A 14,792-nucleotide genomic window follows, 5' to 3' on the forward strand; every position below is an offset into this window, starting at 1 on the left:
ATCACATGATCACACGTTGTGGCCTTTCGGCGTCCTAATAAGAACCAAGCACCGAGTAGAAGGAAAAAAATATTGTTCGTTTGGAGAATAAAATCCTCAGCAGAAGCTCTCAGTGACTGACCCGGTCACGTGACTGCCAGTGACACGAGAGGGGGGGGGCTGAAGCGAGAGAGAGAGAGAGAGTGATAGAGGGGGAGGAGAGATCGAGCGAGAGAGAGAGAGAGAGAGAGGGGGTCCGGAGTGCAGGCGTCTCCCTCAGAGAAGAGACCGGAGCGCGGAGCCGCTGAGCGCGCACACGGAGGCACGCTGCTGATCGCTGATCACTGATACTGACTGATCGATCAGTCCATCTGAAGCTCGTGCGCGAGGAGGCGCGTTCAGGTGGGCACATTTTTTTTCACTTTTCACGTTTTCATACTTTCTGCTGTCGCGTGAGCTCGGTGTTTCCCTCTGCGCGCGCCGCTGTGAGATTAGATCAAAGTTAGAAACAGGCTGACCTCACTGCTCATCGGTTATCTCTGTCTCTCGTGCAGGCTCCGTGATGCGCCGCTCGTGCAGTAAATGAGCCGAAGGAGAAGTCAGCTGATCTGAGGAGGAGACTTTGATTTGACAGCTGAGCGCGCGGACAGGTGTGTGCTCCTCTGAGGTGCGAGCGAGCAGGTAGAGCTGCACCTGCTCCACCCCTGTGGAGCTGCTCCGCCCTCCACGCATCACGGTGTCTCGCGTTCTCTTGAAACATGGAGAACGTGTCGGTCCCGGGCGCGCCGCCTCCGCTCTGTAACGACTCTGTGCTGCCGTACTCGCCCACGGGAAACCGCTCTGACCTGAACTGCACCCCTCCCTTCTTCGCTGACCTTTATGTCATCCTGCCCGTCATCTACTCCGTGATCTGTGCTGTGGGGCTGACGGGAAACACCGCCGTCATCTACATGATCCTCAAAGCCCCCAAAATGAAAACGGTCACCAACATGTTCATCCTGAACTTGGCCATCGCGGACGACCTGTTCACTCTGGTGCTGCCCATTAGCATCGCCGAACATCTGCTCAACTACTGGCCCTTCGGGGAGGTCCTCTGTAAGGTGATCCTGAGCATCGACCACTACAACATCTTCTCCAGCATCTACTTCCTGACCGTGATGAGCATCGACCGCTACCTGGTCGTCCTGTCGACCGTGAGATCCAAGCGCATGCCTTACCGCACCTACCGAGCGGCCAAGATCATCTCGCTGTGCGTGTGGATCCTCGTCATCCTCATCGTCATGCCCTTCACGGTGTTTGCCGGCGTCTACGTGGACCCGGCTGATGGCAGGAAAACCTGCGTGCTCAGCTTCCCGAGCCCCGAGCCCCTGTGGTTCAAAACCAGCCGCATCTACACGCTCATCCTCGGCTTCGCCATCCCCGTCTCCACCTTCTGCATCCTATACACCATGATGCTGTACAGGCTGAGGAACATGCGGCTCAACAGCAATGCCAAGGCACTGGACAAGGCCAAGAAGAGGGTCACCGTCATGGTCTTTGTCGTCCTGGCCGTGTGCCTGTTCTGCTGGACGCCGTTCCACCTCAGCACCATCATAGCGCTGACCACGGACCTGAGGACCACGCCCCTGGTCATCATGATCTCCTACTTCATCACCAGCCTGAGCTACGCCAACTCTTGCCTCAACCCGTTCCTCTACGCCTTCCTGGACGACAACTTCAGGAAGGCCTTCAAGACGATGCTGGAGTGCAGCTCGGCCTGAGCACCTGCAGCGCAGAGCAGGACCACCTGTGTGGCGTTGTTTTTGTGCCACTATTCTGAGCGCACGTAAAAAACTTTTGCAGGTGCAAGTGTTGCATTTTGAGGAAAATTTATTTTGAGCAAGAAAAGCAAAATTTGAGTGAACAAAATTCATTGCTGCGTGCAAAAACTGTATTTCAGTGTTTGCTATTATCCACACACACACACACACACACACACACACACACACACACACACACACACACACACACACACACACACACACAACAGCAGCCCCTCTCGCTCAGTTTTTGCACTTGTACTCGCTCGCAATGTGTTGCTCGCGCTCTCAACGTTTCATAGTTGTGGATGATTACTATACCTTTCTAATGTGACCTTGTTGTCCCTGGCTCTCTCTCTCTCCCTCCCGCTCTGTTCCTGTGCTGCTGAGTGTAACTACAGCCCCTCCCCCCTCTGCCCAGCGTAAAGCACAAGGCTCGTGTGTGGAGTGAAGCGGGAAAAAAGTGAGAGAGAAAAAAAACCCCACGGCTCGCGATAAGGAGCCGGCTCGCGTCGTTCACTTCAAAGACCCGGCTCTAAGAGCCATTTCGTTCGCGACCGACACATCACTACAAACGAGGCAGGGGCGGAGTTTGAAATATTACTCTTTCTGGGTCACAAAATAAACTTTGAAGATATTTTCATGCGAGGATGTTGCTGTGTAAACTTCAAATATCTGCTCGATTCATCAAGACATCACATATTTGCCACTCTGTGTTCCTCCGCCACTGCCTCATTTGAGTTTTAGACGAAATGCATTCTGGGATATTGCATTTCGTCATTTCGAGCTGATTGGAGACCAGAACAGCCAATCAGATATTTTTGCATCCAAGTCTGTGATTGGCTGGTTTTGTGGCACAAATATAACAGTGTAGAGAAAGAGCTGCTCGCGCACGGGCAGAAATGTTGAGAGCGCGAGCGACACAATGCGAGCGAGTACAAGTGCAAAAACTGAGCAAGGGGCTGCTGTTGTGTGTGTGTGTGTGTGTGTGTGTGTGTGTGTGTGTGTGAGTGTGTGTGGATAATAGCAAACACTGAAATACATTTTTTTGCACGCAGCAATGAATTTTGGTCACTCAAATTCAGCTTTTCTTCGCTCACAATAAATTTCTCCTCAAAATGCAACACTTGCACCTGCACATTTTTTTTTACGTGCGCTCAGAATAGTGGCACAAAAATAACGCCATACACCTGGGGGCGGACCTCCGTGGTGGCAGTGTGCTCTGGTAGTGTCATCATGGGAACAATAAACCGCATGCTGAAAACTAATCTGTTTCCATGTAAACCCTAAATGAGCTCTGAGACTGAAGCTTTCTTTGACTTTTCACAGATTCTCTCTGGTCTGTGATGGATCAACAGAGGGGCGGGGTTCGATTTAAGCCCTCCCTTCTGAATCATCACTGATTGTTTAATGTAAATATGTAATCATATGTAGTGGACGATCACCCCACGCCCTGTTGTGGATGTGCTAAACTCCTGAGTGTGGAATTATTTGTTTGGATGTTGTTGTCATGGTTTGTGTGATTTTCTCACTCACAGCGAGTCTGTGGCTAACAGGATTAGCTCTGCAGCGTGGCTCACACCTTCCTGTGGAACCCACTCAGTTCTTACTGTGGACACTTCCACACCTCCACGGCTGAGACCATGCAAATTAAAAACACACAAAGAGTTTTATTAAACAATGAGCCAGCAAAACACGCGTAGTTTCCCCGGCACTGTTTCAGCCGCGTCCAGGACGAAGCTCTCCGAGGGAGCAGCTGCTCCCATTATTACTGACACCAGCTGTGGGAGTGAGCTTCAAATACACCTGGATTTTTTTAAATATAGAAAGAAATCAGGCAGGTAACACACACACAGAGGGTGGGGACGGGGGGCTTCTCTGGGTGGAGGTTGAACAAACTGTGCTCGTCTTCAGAAAAACATCTGACGTTTTTATGAAGGTGTAAAAAATCCAATTAGGAGGCAGCGAGCTGTGACCTCTGAGCACCGTGACCCTTCAGGGGCGTGGCTCGGCCCTCTGGGAGCACCAAACATCAATACACAGGCTATCAGTCAAATCCTGAGGAGGCGGGCTGTGACGTGTCCCCGTGTTACTCTAACCCTAAGCTGGTGTTGAAATGAGGTTTTCTGGTCACATGACCGACTGCAGGAGCGCTGCTACATCTGCTCTGATCTGTGAGTCTATGCTGCCCCCTGCTGACCGCAGGGCAGCAGCACAGCACCTTGTAACAGGTATATATGCGCACACACACAGGTACCTGCAGCTCATACAGGCTGCAAGCAGCAGATTGAGCAGCAGATGAAGGTCTGCAGAGAGACGGATCAGCAGCTCATTCAAATCTGGTGGCAGCTACAAACTCATTATTATAAATACATTTTTAAATGATGCTTGGAGCAGAGTTTCCTCTGTCGCTACTTTCTGCATATTTGATGTTATTTTAGGAGCAACATTCATCTTTAATGTAACGTTTAGTCTCGTGTCTTTGGAGATAAGTTGTGGGGTAACTCGTGAATACTCCAGAACTTCCACTGTGTGACTTCCTGCTCCCCGGAGGGAAACAGACGCTTGTGAAAAATCCAAAGCTGGAACTCGTCCGACCCCTTCTATCAAAACCACGCTGAAAAATGTGACCCTGTTGGAGTTTATGTGGTTGTTTTGCAGCTTGACAGCGCCCCCTATGGAACAGGAAGCACACGCAGCGGGAGCTCTGGAGTACATAAGATGTTCTCTGTGTAAATTTTGGGGGCAGTAAGCAGAACGCACTGGGCACATTTATTCACTCCACAGTTCAGAGTGTGGGGATGCTGGCGTGATTCCCTGGGTTTGGGACTTTTCTGTCATGTAACCTGTTTTTGTTCTATCACAGTGTGGCAGTAAAGTACTCGGTACAATGTGTCAACGCAGCGGTGTATCGTCACTTTCTTTAACTTCCTGCTTTATCAGATAAATGATGAGATCTTCATCTGCACGGTTCTGACAACAATATGCTGTAATAACCCGTCTCACTGTACAGATGAATGTAAAGTCATAACTATGTAAAATCTAATGTTCTCTCACACAGAAATCATCATTTCTCATGCAGCCTGTAAAAAACATGAACTCACATTTTATTTTGAAAATCGCTTTTCATGTATTTTTGATATGTTAGACTGAGCTGCTCGATGAATCCAATAAATGTGCAGATCATGAATCGTGAGAGGAACCTTGACTTCACACTTCACACATTCATCAAACATGAACTCGTCACAAAAAGACAATCCATCTGTTCATGATCTGCTTCATGCCACAGTCCAGACATGTTTGTTGACTGATGAGACTGAACTGGCTGCAGGTTCCAGTGTGAATGTGAATGGCTGTTTCTCTCTGTGTCGATGACCTGTACAGGTGTACCCTGTAACAGCTGAGACAGGCTAAACCACCGAAGTAGCCCTGAACTGGATGAATGATCTTTCTGAGTTAACTTCAATAATTACTTCCTCCAAACTATCAACGTGTCTTTTAGACCCCATTCGTACAAAACTGCTCAAAGAAGTCCTGCCATTAATTAATTCTTCGATCTTAAATATGATCAGCCTATCTCTAATAATCAGCTATGTACCACAGGCCTTCAAGCTGGCTGTAGTTACACCTTTACTCAAAAAGCATCTCTAGACCCAGCAGTCTTAGCTAATTATAGGCCAATCTCCAACCTTCCTTTCATATCAAACATCCTTGAAAGAGTAGTTGTCAAACAGCTAACAGATCATCTGCAGAGGTTTATTTGAAGAGTTTCAGTCAGGTTTCAGAGCTCAGCACAGCACAGAAACAGCTTTAGTGAAGGTTACAAATGATCTTCTTATGGCCTCTGACAGTGGACTCATCTCTGTGCTTGTCCTGCTAGACCTCAGTGCAGCGTTCGATACTGTGACCATAATATCCTATTAGAGCGATTAGAACATGCTGTAGGTATTACAGGTACTGTGCTGCAGTGGTTTGTATCATATCTATCTAATAGACTCCAGTTTGTGCATGTAAATGGAGAGTCCTCTTCACACACTGAGGTTAATTATGGAGTTCCACAGGGTTCAGTGCTAGGACCAATTCTGTTTACATTATACATGCTTCCCTTAGGCAGCATCATTAGAAGACATAGCATACATTTACACTGCTATGCAGATGACACCCAGCTCTATCTGTCCATGAAGCCAGATAACACACACCAATGAGTTAAACTGCAGGAATGTCTTAAAGACATAAAGACCTGGATGGCCGCTAACTTTCTGCTTCTTAATTCAGATCAAACTGAGGTTATTGTACTCGACCCTGAAAATCTTAGAAATATGGTATCTAACCAGATTCTTACTCTGGATGGCATTACCTTGGCCTCCAGTAACACTGTGAGGAACCTTGGAGTCATTTTTGACCAGGACATGTCCTTCAACGCACATATTAAACAAATATGTAAGACTGCGTTCTTCCATTTGTGCAACATCTCTAAAGTTAGAAATATCCTGTCTCAGAGTGACGCTGAAAAACTAGTTCATGCATTTATTACTTCCAGGCTGGACGACTGTAATTCATTATTATCAGGATGTCCTAAAAACTCCCTGAAAAGCCTTCAGTTAATCCAAAATGCTGCAGCAAGAGTCCTGACAGGGACTAGAAAGAGAGAGCAGATTTCTCCTGTTTTGGCTTCCCTTCATTGGCTTCCTGTTAAATCCAGAATTCAAAATCCTGCTCCTCACATACAAGGTCTTAAATAATCAGGCCCCATCTTATCTTAATGACCTCGTAGCACCATATCACCACAGTAATAATGCTCCTGTGTTTCCAGAGTCCACTGAGTTTTAGTGAGAAGGCAACAACAGTCACTTTAGTTTAAAAGTAAAGTTCATTTTCTAAAGACAGGAGACTGAAAGCTTCGACATCGATACACGTGACTCTGATCATTGTTTTCAAGATGTCTCATCTGTTCTGCAAACCTTTGGTTTATTAAATCTGAACGTTTTCATACAGTAACATATTTGTACTCATCATATTGGTGATTTATTTCAGGTGTGTGAATATGATAACTGGAGAACGAGGCGAGGTCGTTTCAGACTGATACCATAGGTGTGTGTACTGGGAGGCTGAGCAGAAACATTCGTATTCTTTGAAAAATGGTTCATCGAATCACTTTTAGCTCATTTTCTGACACACTGAATCTCAGAGAATGTTTGAACAAGAATATCGCTGAAATAGAGCAGACGCCCTCTTTACTATCAAAGATAAAAACCTTAAATTCTGACTGGTCTTTGTACCATCCAAAAGGATCTGTAGTTTGGGACAGATACATCAAAAAATATACAAGTACTGGCAAATATGAGAAAAGTGTCAGTTTAATGAAACACTTTTATTGCAAAAGATAATTATAGTTGTACAAAGTTGAATTTTACAACACCAAATGTTTTAAGATAAAATTCTGAGTCACAAAAATGAAGAAAATTGTATTATTCAGCTACTGTGTGCAATAAGTCAGTCACATGATCAGCTCTGTTAGCACATGTAGGCTACTCATGTTGGTATAATAGCATTCGCTAACTTTTCGGCTAATCCCAACTGGATTACGCAGACAGTTGATTGGTCAGCTAACCAACATGGTTAATGTTCGATCTGTCAAAGTCCAACACTGTCCCTGCTGTGTTTCAGTTTTCCTCAGGTGGACAGACCAAGCTGACCAATCAGCAGGCAGCACTGCTTTGTGCAGTATCCAGTGGGCGTTAACCGCCAGCTACTTCAGAGCGAAGCCTTTTCCCAAACAGTTTACACTACAACTGGGGACTGTATGCATCGTCTACATGACACCTTTATGATATAACAATGGGATAAATCACACCTCAGTACTGCATGAAGACTTGAATCTGTGATCTTTGCACTCAGGTCTGTGCAACGAATAAAGAAATGCAGTGACGGTACAGTCTCAGCACTTTGTTGGCTCTGCCCGTCGCCTCTGTTGGGTAAACAGAGCTGTTTCCACCTGAAACACTGTGAGTGTGTGTGTGTGTGTGTGTGTGTGTGTGTGTGTGTGTGTGTGTGAGAGAGGGGAAAGCACCAGCGTGGTCAGGATTACAGTATGTGATAAAATATTTCTGTCACTAGGTGGCAGCATCACCCTGCGTGTGTGTGAAAATGTGAATTTTCTGCATGTTTTTAATAAAATTATATTTCATGGGTGTCGTGTAACTTACAGAAATGAGTCGAATACATTGTGTTTGTGTGTTTTGGTTAAAGCAGCTGCTTCAGTGGGTCAAAGGTCGTCCAGGCTCACCCTGTAAAGCACACGCAGGAACCCACCTGTAGGTGGCAGTGTAAGGCCACAGTTCATCTGTCATGTACGCTCCACCATAAGTTCACACACCTCCATCTCAGCAATGAAACCCTGGTTAGAGTTCAGGCCTGAGACACAGCACCACCCTCAGAGGTCAGACGAAGGGTGGCTGTGAGAGTCTCACTGAAAATCCACCCACATCAAATCTGACTTTTACACAGAAGCCTGTTTCCAGGCAACACCAAGTATGTGTTTAATAATGCAGCCATCCAACCGTCCTTATTGATCATCCGACCAAACACCGGATCATGTCCGACTGAACACGTTCCTAAAAAGACGAGGGAGCCGTCACATATCACCAGTGGTTCTGTGATGATTGACTGGGTTAATCAATGCCTTTCTTCCTCCAGTGTGTATTACATCACAGGGGCAGAAGATCTTAATGTTGCCTCAGATTCGCTTAAATAGCCAAAGATCCTGGTTGGATCCCAGAGGAGACGCTGGTGGCTCGAGACTGAGCCGGGAACAGTAAATACGAAGCTGTGGCGTCCCCTGTGACAAAGATGGCAGCACACAGGCACTTCTATCGCTGCCTGGACTGTCGTTACATAAATCATAAAGACAGAAAATCAGTTGTGTTCTCTTTGTTTTACTGGTACATCGCATCGTCTTCTACACATTGAGCTCATATTCTTCTTAAAATTGTGGCATTCTCAGTTTAAACATCTGGATTCTAACTCCTCTGCAGAAGCCCTGGCCCTCTGTGCGCCCCCAGTGCTTCTTCACAGGCTATTTGGCATTTCCTGCTGCAACAGCTGAGTTGCTCCTGGGAGACACGACATGAAGGGTCCGCTGGTAATTCAACCACAGTCCTCCTCATCCTGCTCCACTACCCAGCAGGAAGCTAGGGCACTGAGAGGCAGGAGGAAGCAGCATGCCCTGACCCCTGCTGCTTCCAGCCTCCAGGACCTGCCCCACCTGATCTCACCTTTGGTTTTTGAGATGAGTTAAACCGTGACCAATAAGGCAGTGAGCATCGTAGCTTACAGCGGACAAGGCATCCAATGTGCAACGTCGGCCCCGTGAGCAGCACGCTGGATTCTCTCTGCAGAGAGACTCACTCGCCGGGCATCAGCCACAGAGAGGTGCCGTTGGGTAACAAGCCCAGAAAGATCACGGCCAGCTTAGAGTGTGAACCCGCACGACCACGGCCAGTAGGCCAGAAGGGAACCGGTCACAGTCACTGTGGAGGAACTGACAGGGCAGCCACACAGGTAAGGGGACTAATGCTGTCACCCAAACTCAACCACACACAAAGTCTCAACGCAAGAGTCTGTTAATACCTGACTGTAGCTTCATCACATGTTCCCTGACCCACACAGGCGGCGTTTGACTGTTTAGCCTCATCGCTTGACTGATCCTACTGGCACCAGCAGCTAAGCTAGGCCCACGGCGATGGGAACACAGGAGCAGGGTCATCTTCGGCTCCTCGCCCTGAAGTCTCCGCCTCCTCCTGCTGTGTCTGCACCTTGGTCCGGCACCTTCATGACAGTGATGTCACAGGTGTCACATGACACCCAGGACCTCAAATAGACCCAGAGATCCTTTTAAACTCAGAGACGAGACCAGAGAACAATGCATCAGACAGAAAGAGCAACAACAAGGGTCAACAGCCAGAGTTTTAGGGTCCAACAGCCCATTTTTAGCTTGTGTAATATCCTGAGTTATTCGTAATTAGAGCCATCTTCTTATATTTTGTAACTGGCTGTTGTTACAGTCTTGCAGCATCTGTGGCTCCATAATTTCCTCAGGGATGAATAAATATTGTGATTGAATCTTCACTTTCATCAACACTGATTGCACTCCACAGACTGCACAATGCTGAAAACGGTCTCAAACACGACAAATTATCTCCAAATATCCACTCTAGAGTCTAACTCTGAACTCCAATCAGCTTTTCTCACACTGAAAACTCAGTTTCAGCTCTGAACGCGTGCACCCTGAGCTAATAAGCAGAAAGACATCAGAGATTCACCATGGCAACAGCCTCCAATTCAGTCCAATGAAAGCGGACCGTGAAGGAGAAAAGAGGGTTTTTATTTATCGTCGTCCACTCAGGCATCGTTTAATGGACTTCTGCTTCACAGAGACCCAGCTGGAGTCCAGCAGATGTTACACACTGACCGACCCGACGGTTTACTGTCAGACTCAGACTGTTAATGATGTGTTTGAACACCTGAACATATTCAAACACATTCAGACTGTCTGCAAGAGCAAACAGCACCTTTAGACCATGGCTGGTCTCAGTGGCTCTGTGGTAAAGTGGTTAACACAGTCTCTGGCTTGAGCTCCAGAGCAGCCACGTCAGGATAAATCAGCGGTGGCGCCCCCTGGATTCTTAAAGCCCCGTCAGACTCATTTTCACTCAGGTATTCCCATCACTTCAAGCATGTGTTTGGTTTAAACAGGGATTCCTGCAGAGAACTTTTTTATGTCAGCGTAATAAAGTCAGAGTTTTAATGAGGATGTGATCACAGCAGGATCGGACATGTGGCTGCCCTTCGGCCCCACAGAACCAGAGTCTGACCCTCGCTGCCTTTAGTCCACGTGGCCTTGCTCCCTGCGGTGTCTCAGCACAGCTCGGCCCAGCATCAGCAGGAAAAACACGGTCGTCATGGCAGCATACGATCCCAGCACGGTCTGCACGGCGGCTGGAAAGTCGGGATGCGACAGAAGCGACTGGCTGCCAAAGTGGGGGTACACGAGGAGGTGGATCTCTGCCGCCCGGCGACCGTGCAGCCAGCAGTAATACACACCTGCAAGTGTAAAGACACCTCAATCAAACTGAGCAGCACAGAGGTCGGACCTCATCATCGTCACCGCTGAACTGAAATATGATTCAGAGCGTCTAAATAACAAATCTGATGCGGGCCAAACACCGACTTCAGATGGAGCATCAGGTAAGAGCCTCTGCGTGCCCTTCCTCACCTATGACCCCCTACTGTGGGCAGTGACCACCCTGTGATTGCGTGACCCCACACTTCCTGCACCCTCCTGGTTGAGGCACTTCCTGTACAGGGAGGAGACCCCAGATATGCACAGATTTGGTGGCAGGTCTGGGATCCCCAATTTCTCCAGGGTTAGCTTCACAGCTTCACCTGCTGCCACCATAAAGTTCGGAAAAGGGTGGAGAAGACCCCGAGTGTAAAGAGTTATCTCAGAGTCAGCAGCCAAATATATTCACAAAGAGACATCTCGAGTAAAGGTCACCTGATGTGAGCTTCATGACTGGACAATGAGATGAGACCACCTGATGGGGGCGCTGTTCATACCTGAGTCCTGCGTTTGAGCCGGCTGGAACAGCAGGTGGTGCCCGGTGTCTATGAGCAGTCTGAGGTCTGCGCCTGAAGAGTGTTCAGACCTGTAGATGGGTTCGTTCCCTCGGTCCCAGGCGACCGCCATGTCAGGGCGCGCCCCGGGACAGCCCAGGGTGAGGACCTGCCCGTCGGGATGGGTCAGGTAGTACAGAGGTAGCCCGGTTGGCAATGAGGCAGAACTGTGACACAGAAAAACCCAGAGGTGAAACATCTGGATTCAACAGCAAAGAGCACCGCAGGAAATCTTCAGGACACAATCTCAGAGATGATTCACGGAGACATTCGGACACTGTGGTTCCAAGCAGGGCGACCACGCGTCCATGTGTCAGAGACGACAGGTGAGAGCGCACGAGGGTCACCACAAACAAAACTTTACTGGCACAAAACGCAAAAAGGAAAAAAACTACACGGGAACAAAGAGAAGACCAAAAACAAAGACTACATCTACACAGGGGGCTGACTCCAAGCCAGGACATGACAGGAAGTGACACGTACAGAAGAATAGCATGACCGACAGGAAACAGGTGAGAGTGAAGAGACTGTGTCATGAAGAACAAGTTTAGCATGAATAACTAAATAACATGTCAGACAGACGTCCACACACGGACGCGTCTCTGAGTTTTAGCTTCAATAACAAGAAAATAAAACCATGACTCTGGTTTGAAAGGAGCCCCCGTGAGGTCCAGCAGCAGACGGGTTCACCATCACAGTGGTCACAAGCCACTGGGAATCTAAAGGCCTTCTTATTAATTCGATCTTCAGAGAGGAGGATTATGTAAATGTTTCTATACTGACTGCTGACAATCAGACTGGATTGAGACAGGTTGTGCATCATCTTCAGTATCTCTCTGCAGGACCAGTGAGTGATTTTATTAAAGCCTTCGCCTCGACTGACCCGAGCCACTGTGAGAGGGGACTGAATCTGCACAGATGCTCTGTCGTGTCAGGGAGTGAAAGAGTTAGTGTAAAAAGAGAAGCAACTATTAGTGTAATGGGTCAGTGCAATATCAGGAAGGTCAGGGCATGTGCAACACTGGGGTTTGTGCAACAAAACTGATGTGTTTCTGTTACTGATCTCTATACTGTCCTCTGTGTCCACTCGTCATTGTTCTAGTATAATGTGATCACTGTTTTTGTCCTTGTCACATGACCTGTAAATAGTGTCTCTGTATGTTTTTGCTAACGTGTGTGTGTAACACCAGCCTGCCAGAGGGTCTGCAGAGGCTGTAATCTGGCATATTTACATTTGTTAAAGTATTCAATAATATGTAGAGCTCCTCTTTCTAAATAAAAACAATTATAATAACTAAAAGTTCATTACTGAAATACACTTTGACCCCTGAAGATCGGGGGACGTCCAAACCGAGAGACATCAAGCTTCTGATTTGACCTCTGACTTCCTGAGTAACAGGAAGTCTGTAATTGAGCACAGTGACCGGCTTGGTGCTGGACGGGTGTCACGCACACGCTCACCTGGACCCAAAAAGAGACATCAGACCGAGCAGCTTGGAGGGCGGGGCCTGGGACGGACACGTCATACGACAGCTTCTGACCTCCAGCTTTGCTGCGACTCTGCTTTGCTTTAAACCGAAGGCTCTCGGCACCGCCCCCGAGCCGCAAGAAACGACCGTCTGATTGGCCCGCCTGTAGCGCACGTTCAGGAAGCGGGAGCGTATGTAGCAGAGCCCGGCTCGGACCTGCTCGCCCGGCACGCCGCAGCGGTCGCACACAGACCACGGCTGGAAGCTGGTGAAGAGGCGGTACAGAGCGCTGAGGTCGGCGCTCTGGTCCCGTTTCCCGTCGCTAGCCTCTGAAGCGAGTCTGCAAACATCAGCTGATCGTTATTTCTTAAATATCGATTGATTATTAAGCTTAAACAAGCAGGTTCGTGGTTGTCATGAATTCAGTATGTGCTCAGCGCACCTGTTGGTGAAGCTGAGCGTGGGAGCCTCCTGGATGTCCAGGTCGTAACCATAGAAGAAGTCTTTGTGGGCGGAGCCACAGATATAGATGCCTGCATCATCGGGCCCAGCTCTGAAGATCAGCAGGCTGAAGAGTCGGATGGAGAAGCGACTCCGCAGGTCTCCGCTGTGAGGAACCTGGCTGGGATCGAGCAGGTGGTTGCCATGGTGATCAGTCAGCGCTTTGGTGTCCTCTGATCGTTCCAGATGTTTCCGGAAAAACCAGACAACCGACTGGACCTGAAACCGATATTTGAACCTTTTTCAGTCTGCACAGTTGGAAGAGGTTCTTAAATAGACGGAGGGGCTCCAGCTAGAGCCGCTACTCCTCCACAGCGAGCGCAGCACCTCCTGGCGAGGTGTGTCGGACGCCACGGTCATCCTCGGATGGCCACCGGCGAGGGGGTCCTGATACAGTTAAAACCATGAAGTCGTAAATGAAATCTAGACGTTTGATTTGACTTTGTGCAGATGGAAAACCAACAGGAATAAAATAAAGAGGAAATGTTTTTCAGGTTGGTGACATTCGTTGTCGCAGTTTGCCTCACGAGGCTTCGATGTTTAAGGCATCGAACGTCTCAGAGTCAAAAACTTGTGTTTTCACTATAAAACCGAAAGCTCACCTCCAGCATACGCCCTCCATACAATCATATCAACAGACTAAAACTAAACTCTGCAAACTGAAACAGATTCAACACAAAATATGAACCAACACTAACTGGATATTATAAAAACAACAGTTTCTCTGCGCAGATACCTGACACCCCAGGTGTGCAGTAGAAAACAGATGGTTAGTTACTCGCGTACTCTACCTGCTCTGGTTTGCAGAGGCAGGGCAGCTCCACGGTGACTCCTGACAGGTAGGCAGCGTTGGTGAAGGTCAGGAAGGCGGGACACGCCGTTCTCGCAAAAACGTCCTGTTTGTCTTCAGGGGCCTCGTAGCTCCACGCCTTTGGAGTCAGGAAGAGGAGGAAGAGCGGGGACAAGGATGGCAAAGGCATCTCTGAGGAGGAAACAGTTTTTTTTAAACAGTCTGAAGAATGTTTACTTTCAAAGACAAACCGATGAGCTGAACTGTCCATTCCAATGACCTGCAGGAGTCTAAATATGACTGTGGGATCTTTGGGATCTCTGCTTACAGGAAAGACAAACCTGGAGTCAACAGTAATGCACATTTACTCGCTCATAATGAAACAAACTCACATATTTTCATAAGGTGGGAGATTCTCGAGCAGCGAGCACGACTGAACCTCAGCGTGTGGCCCCAGGTGTGAACAGGTGAGAGTAATGCAGCAGTGATGAGGCTCAGCAAACGTGTTTCTGAGGAAGGTGAGAACGAGTGCGCCTGCATGCGTGGCGGCTGAAAGCGCTGAGCAGCTCTATGAATAGG

The 14,792-nt window shown here is 48.1% G+C and overlaps 2 protein-coding genes across 2 annotated transcripts; one reads left to right on the forward strand and one right to left on the reverse strand.

The window, feature by feature from the left end:
• The first annotated feature begins 737 nt into the window (after window positions 1-737).
• Window positions 738-1,739, forward strand: npbwr2b (neuropeptides B/W receptor 2b). Its single transcript, XM_085345309.1, has one exon. It carries the CDS (start codon window positions 738-740, stop codon window positions 1,737-1,739), a length of 1,002 nt encoding a protein of 333 aa, XP_085201435.1.
• Window positions 1,740-10,662: 8,923 nt separating this feature from the next.
• LOC146611494 (Ig-like V-type domain-containing protein FAM187A) lies at window positions 10,663-14,406 on the reverse strand. Its single transcript, XM_085345400.1, has 5 exons — window positions 14,215-14,406; window positions 13,365-13,642; window positions 12,915-13,262; window positions 11,397-11,620; window positions 10,663-10,880 (listed from the first exon to the last, which is right to left on the reverse strand). Exons 1-5 carry the CDS (start codon window positions 14,401-14,403, stop codon window positions 10,663-10,665), a joined length of 1,257 nt encoding a protein of 418 aa, XP_085201526.1. The 5' UTR covers window positions 14,404-14,406.
• Between the last annotated feature and the right edge of the window lie 386 nt (window positions 14,407-14,792).

This window comes from Diplotaxodon limnothrissa, linkage group LG20 (assembly GCF_057381915.1).
Source record: "Diplotaxodon limnothrissa isolate DT_005_m linkage group LG20, D_limnothrissa_male_GT1.1, whole genome shotgun sequence".
Classification (NCBI taxonomy): Eukaryota; Metazoa; Chordata; class Actinopteri; order Cichliformes; family Cichlidae; genus Diplotaxodon; species Diplotaxodon limnothrissa.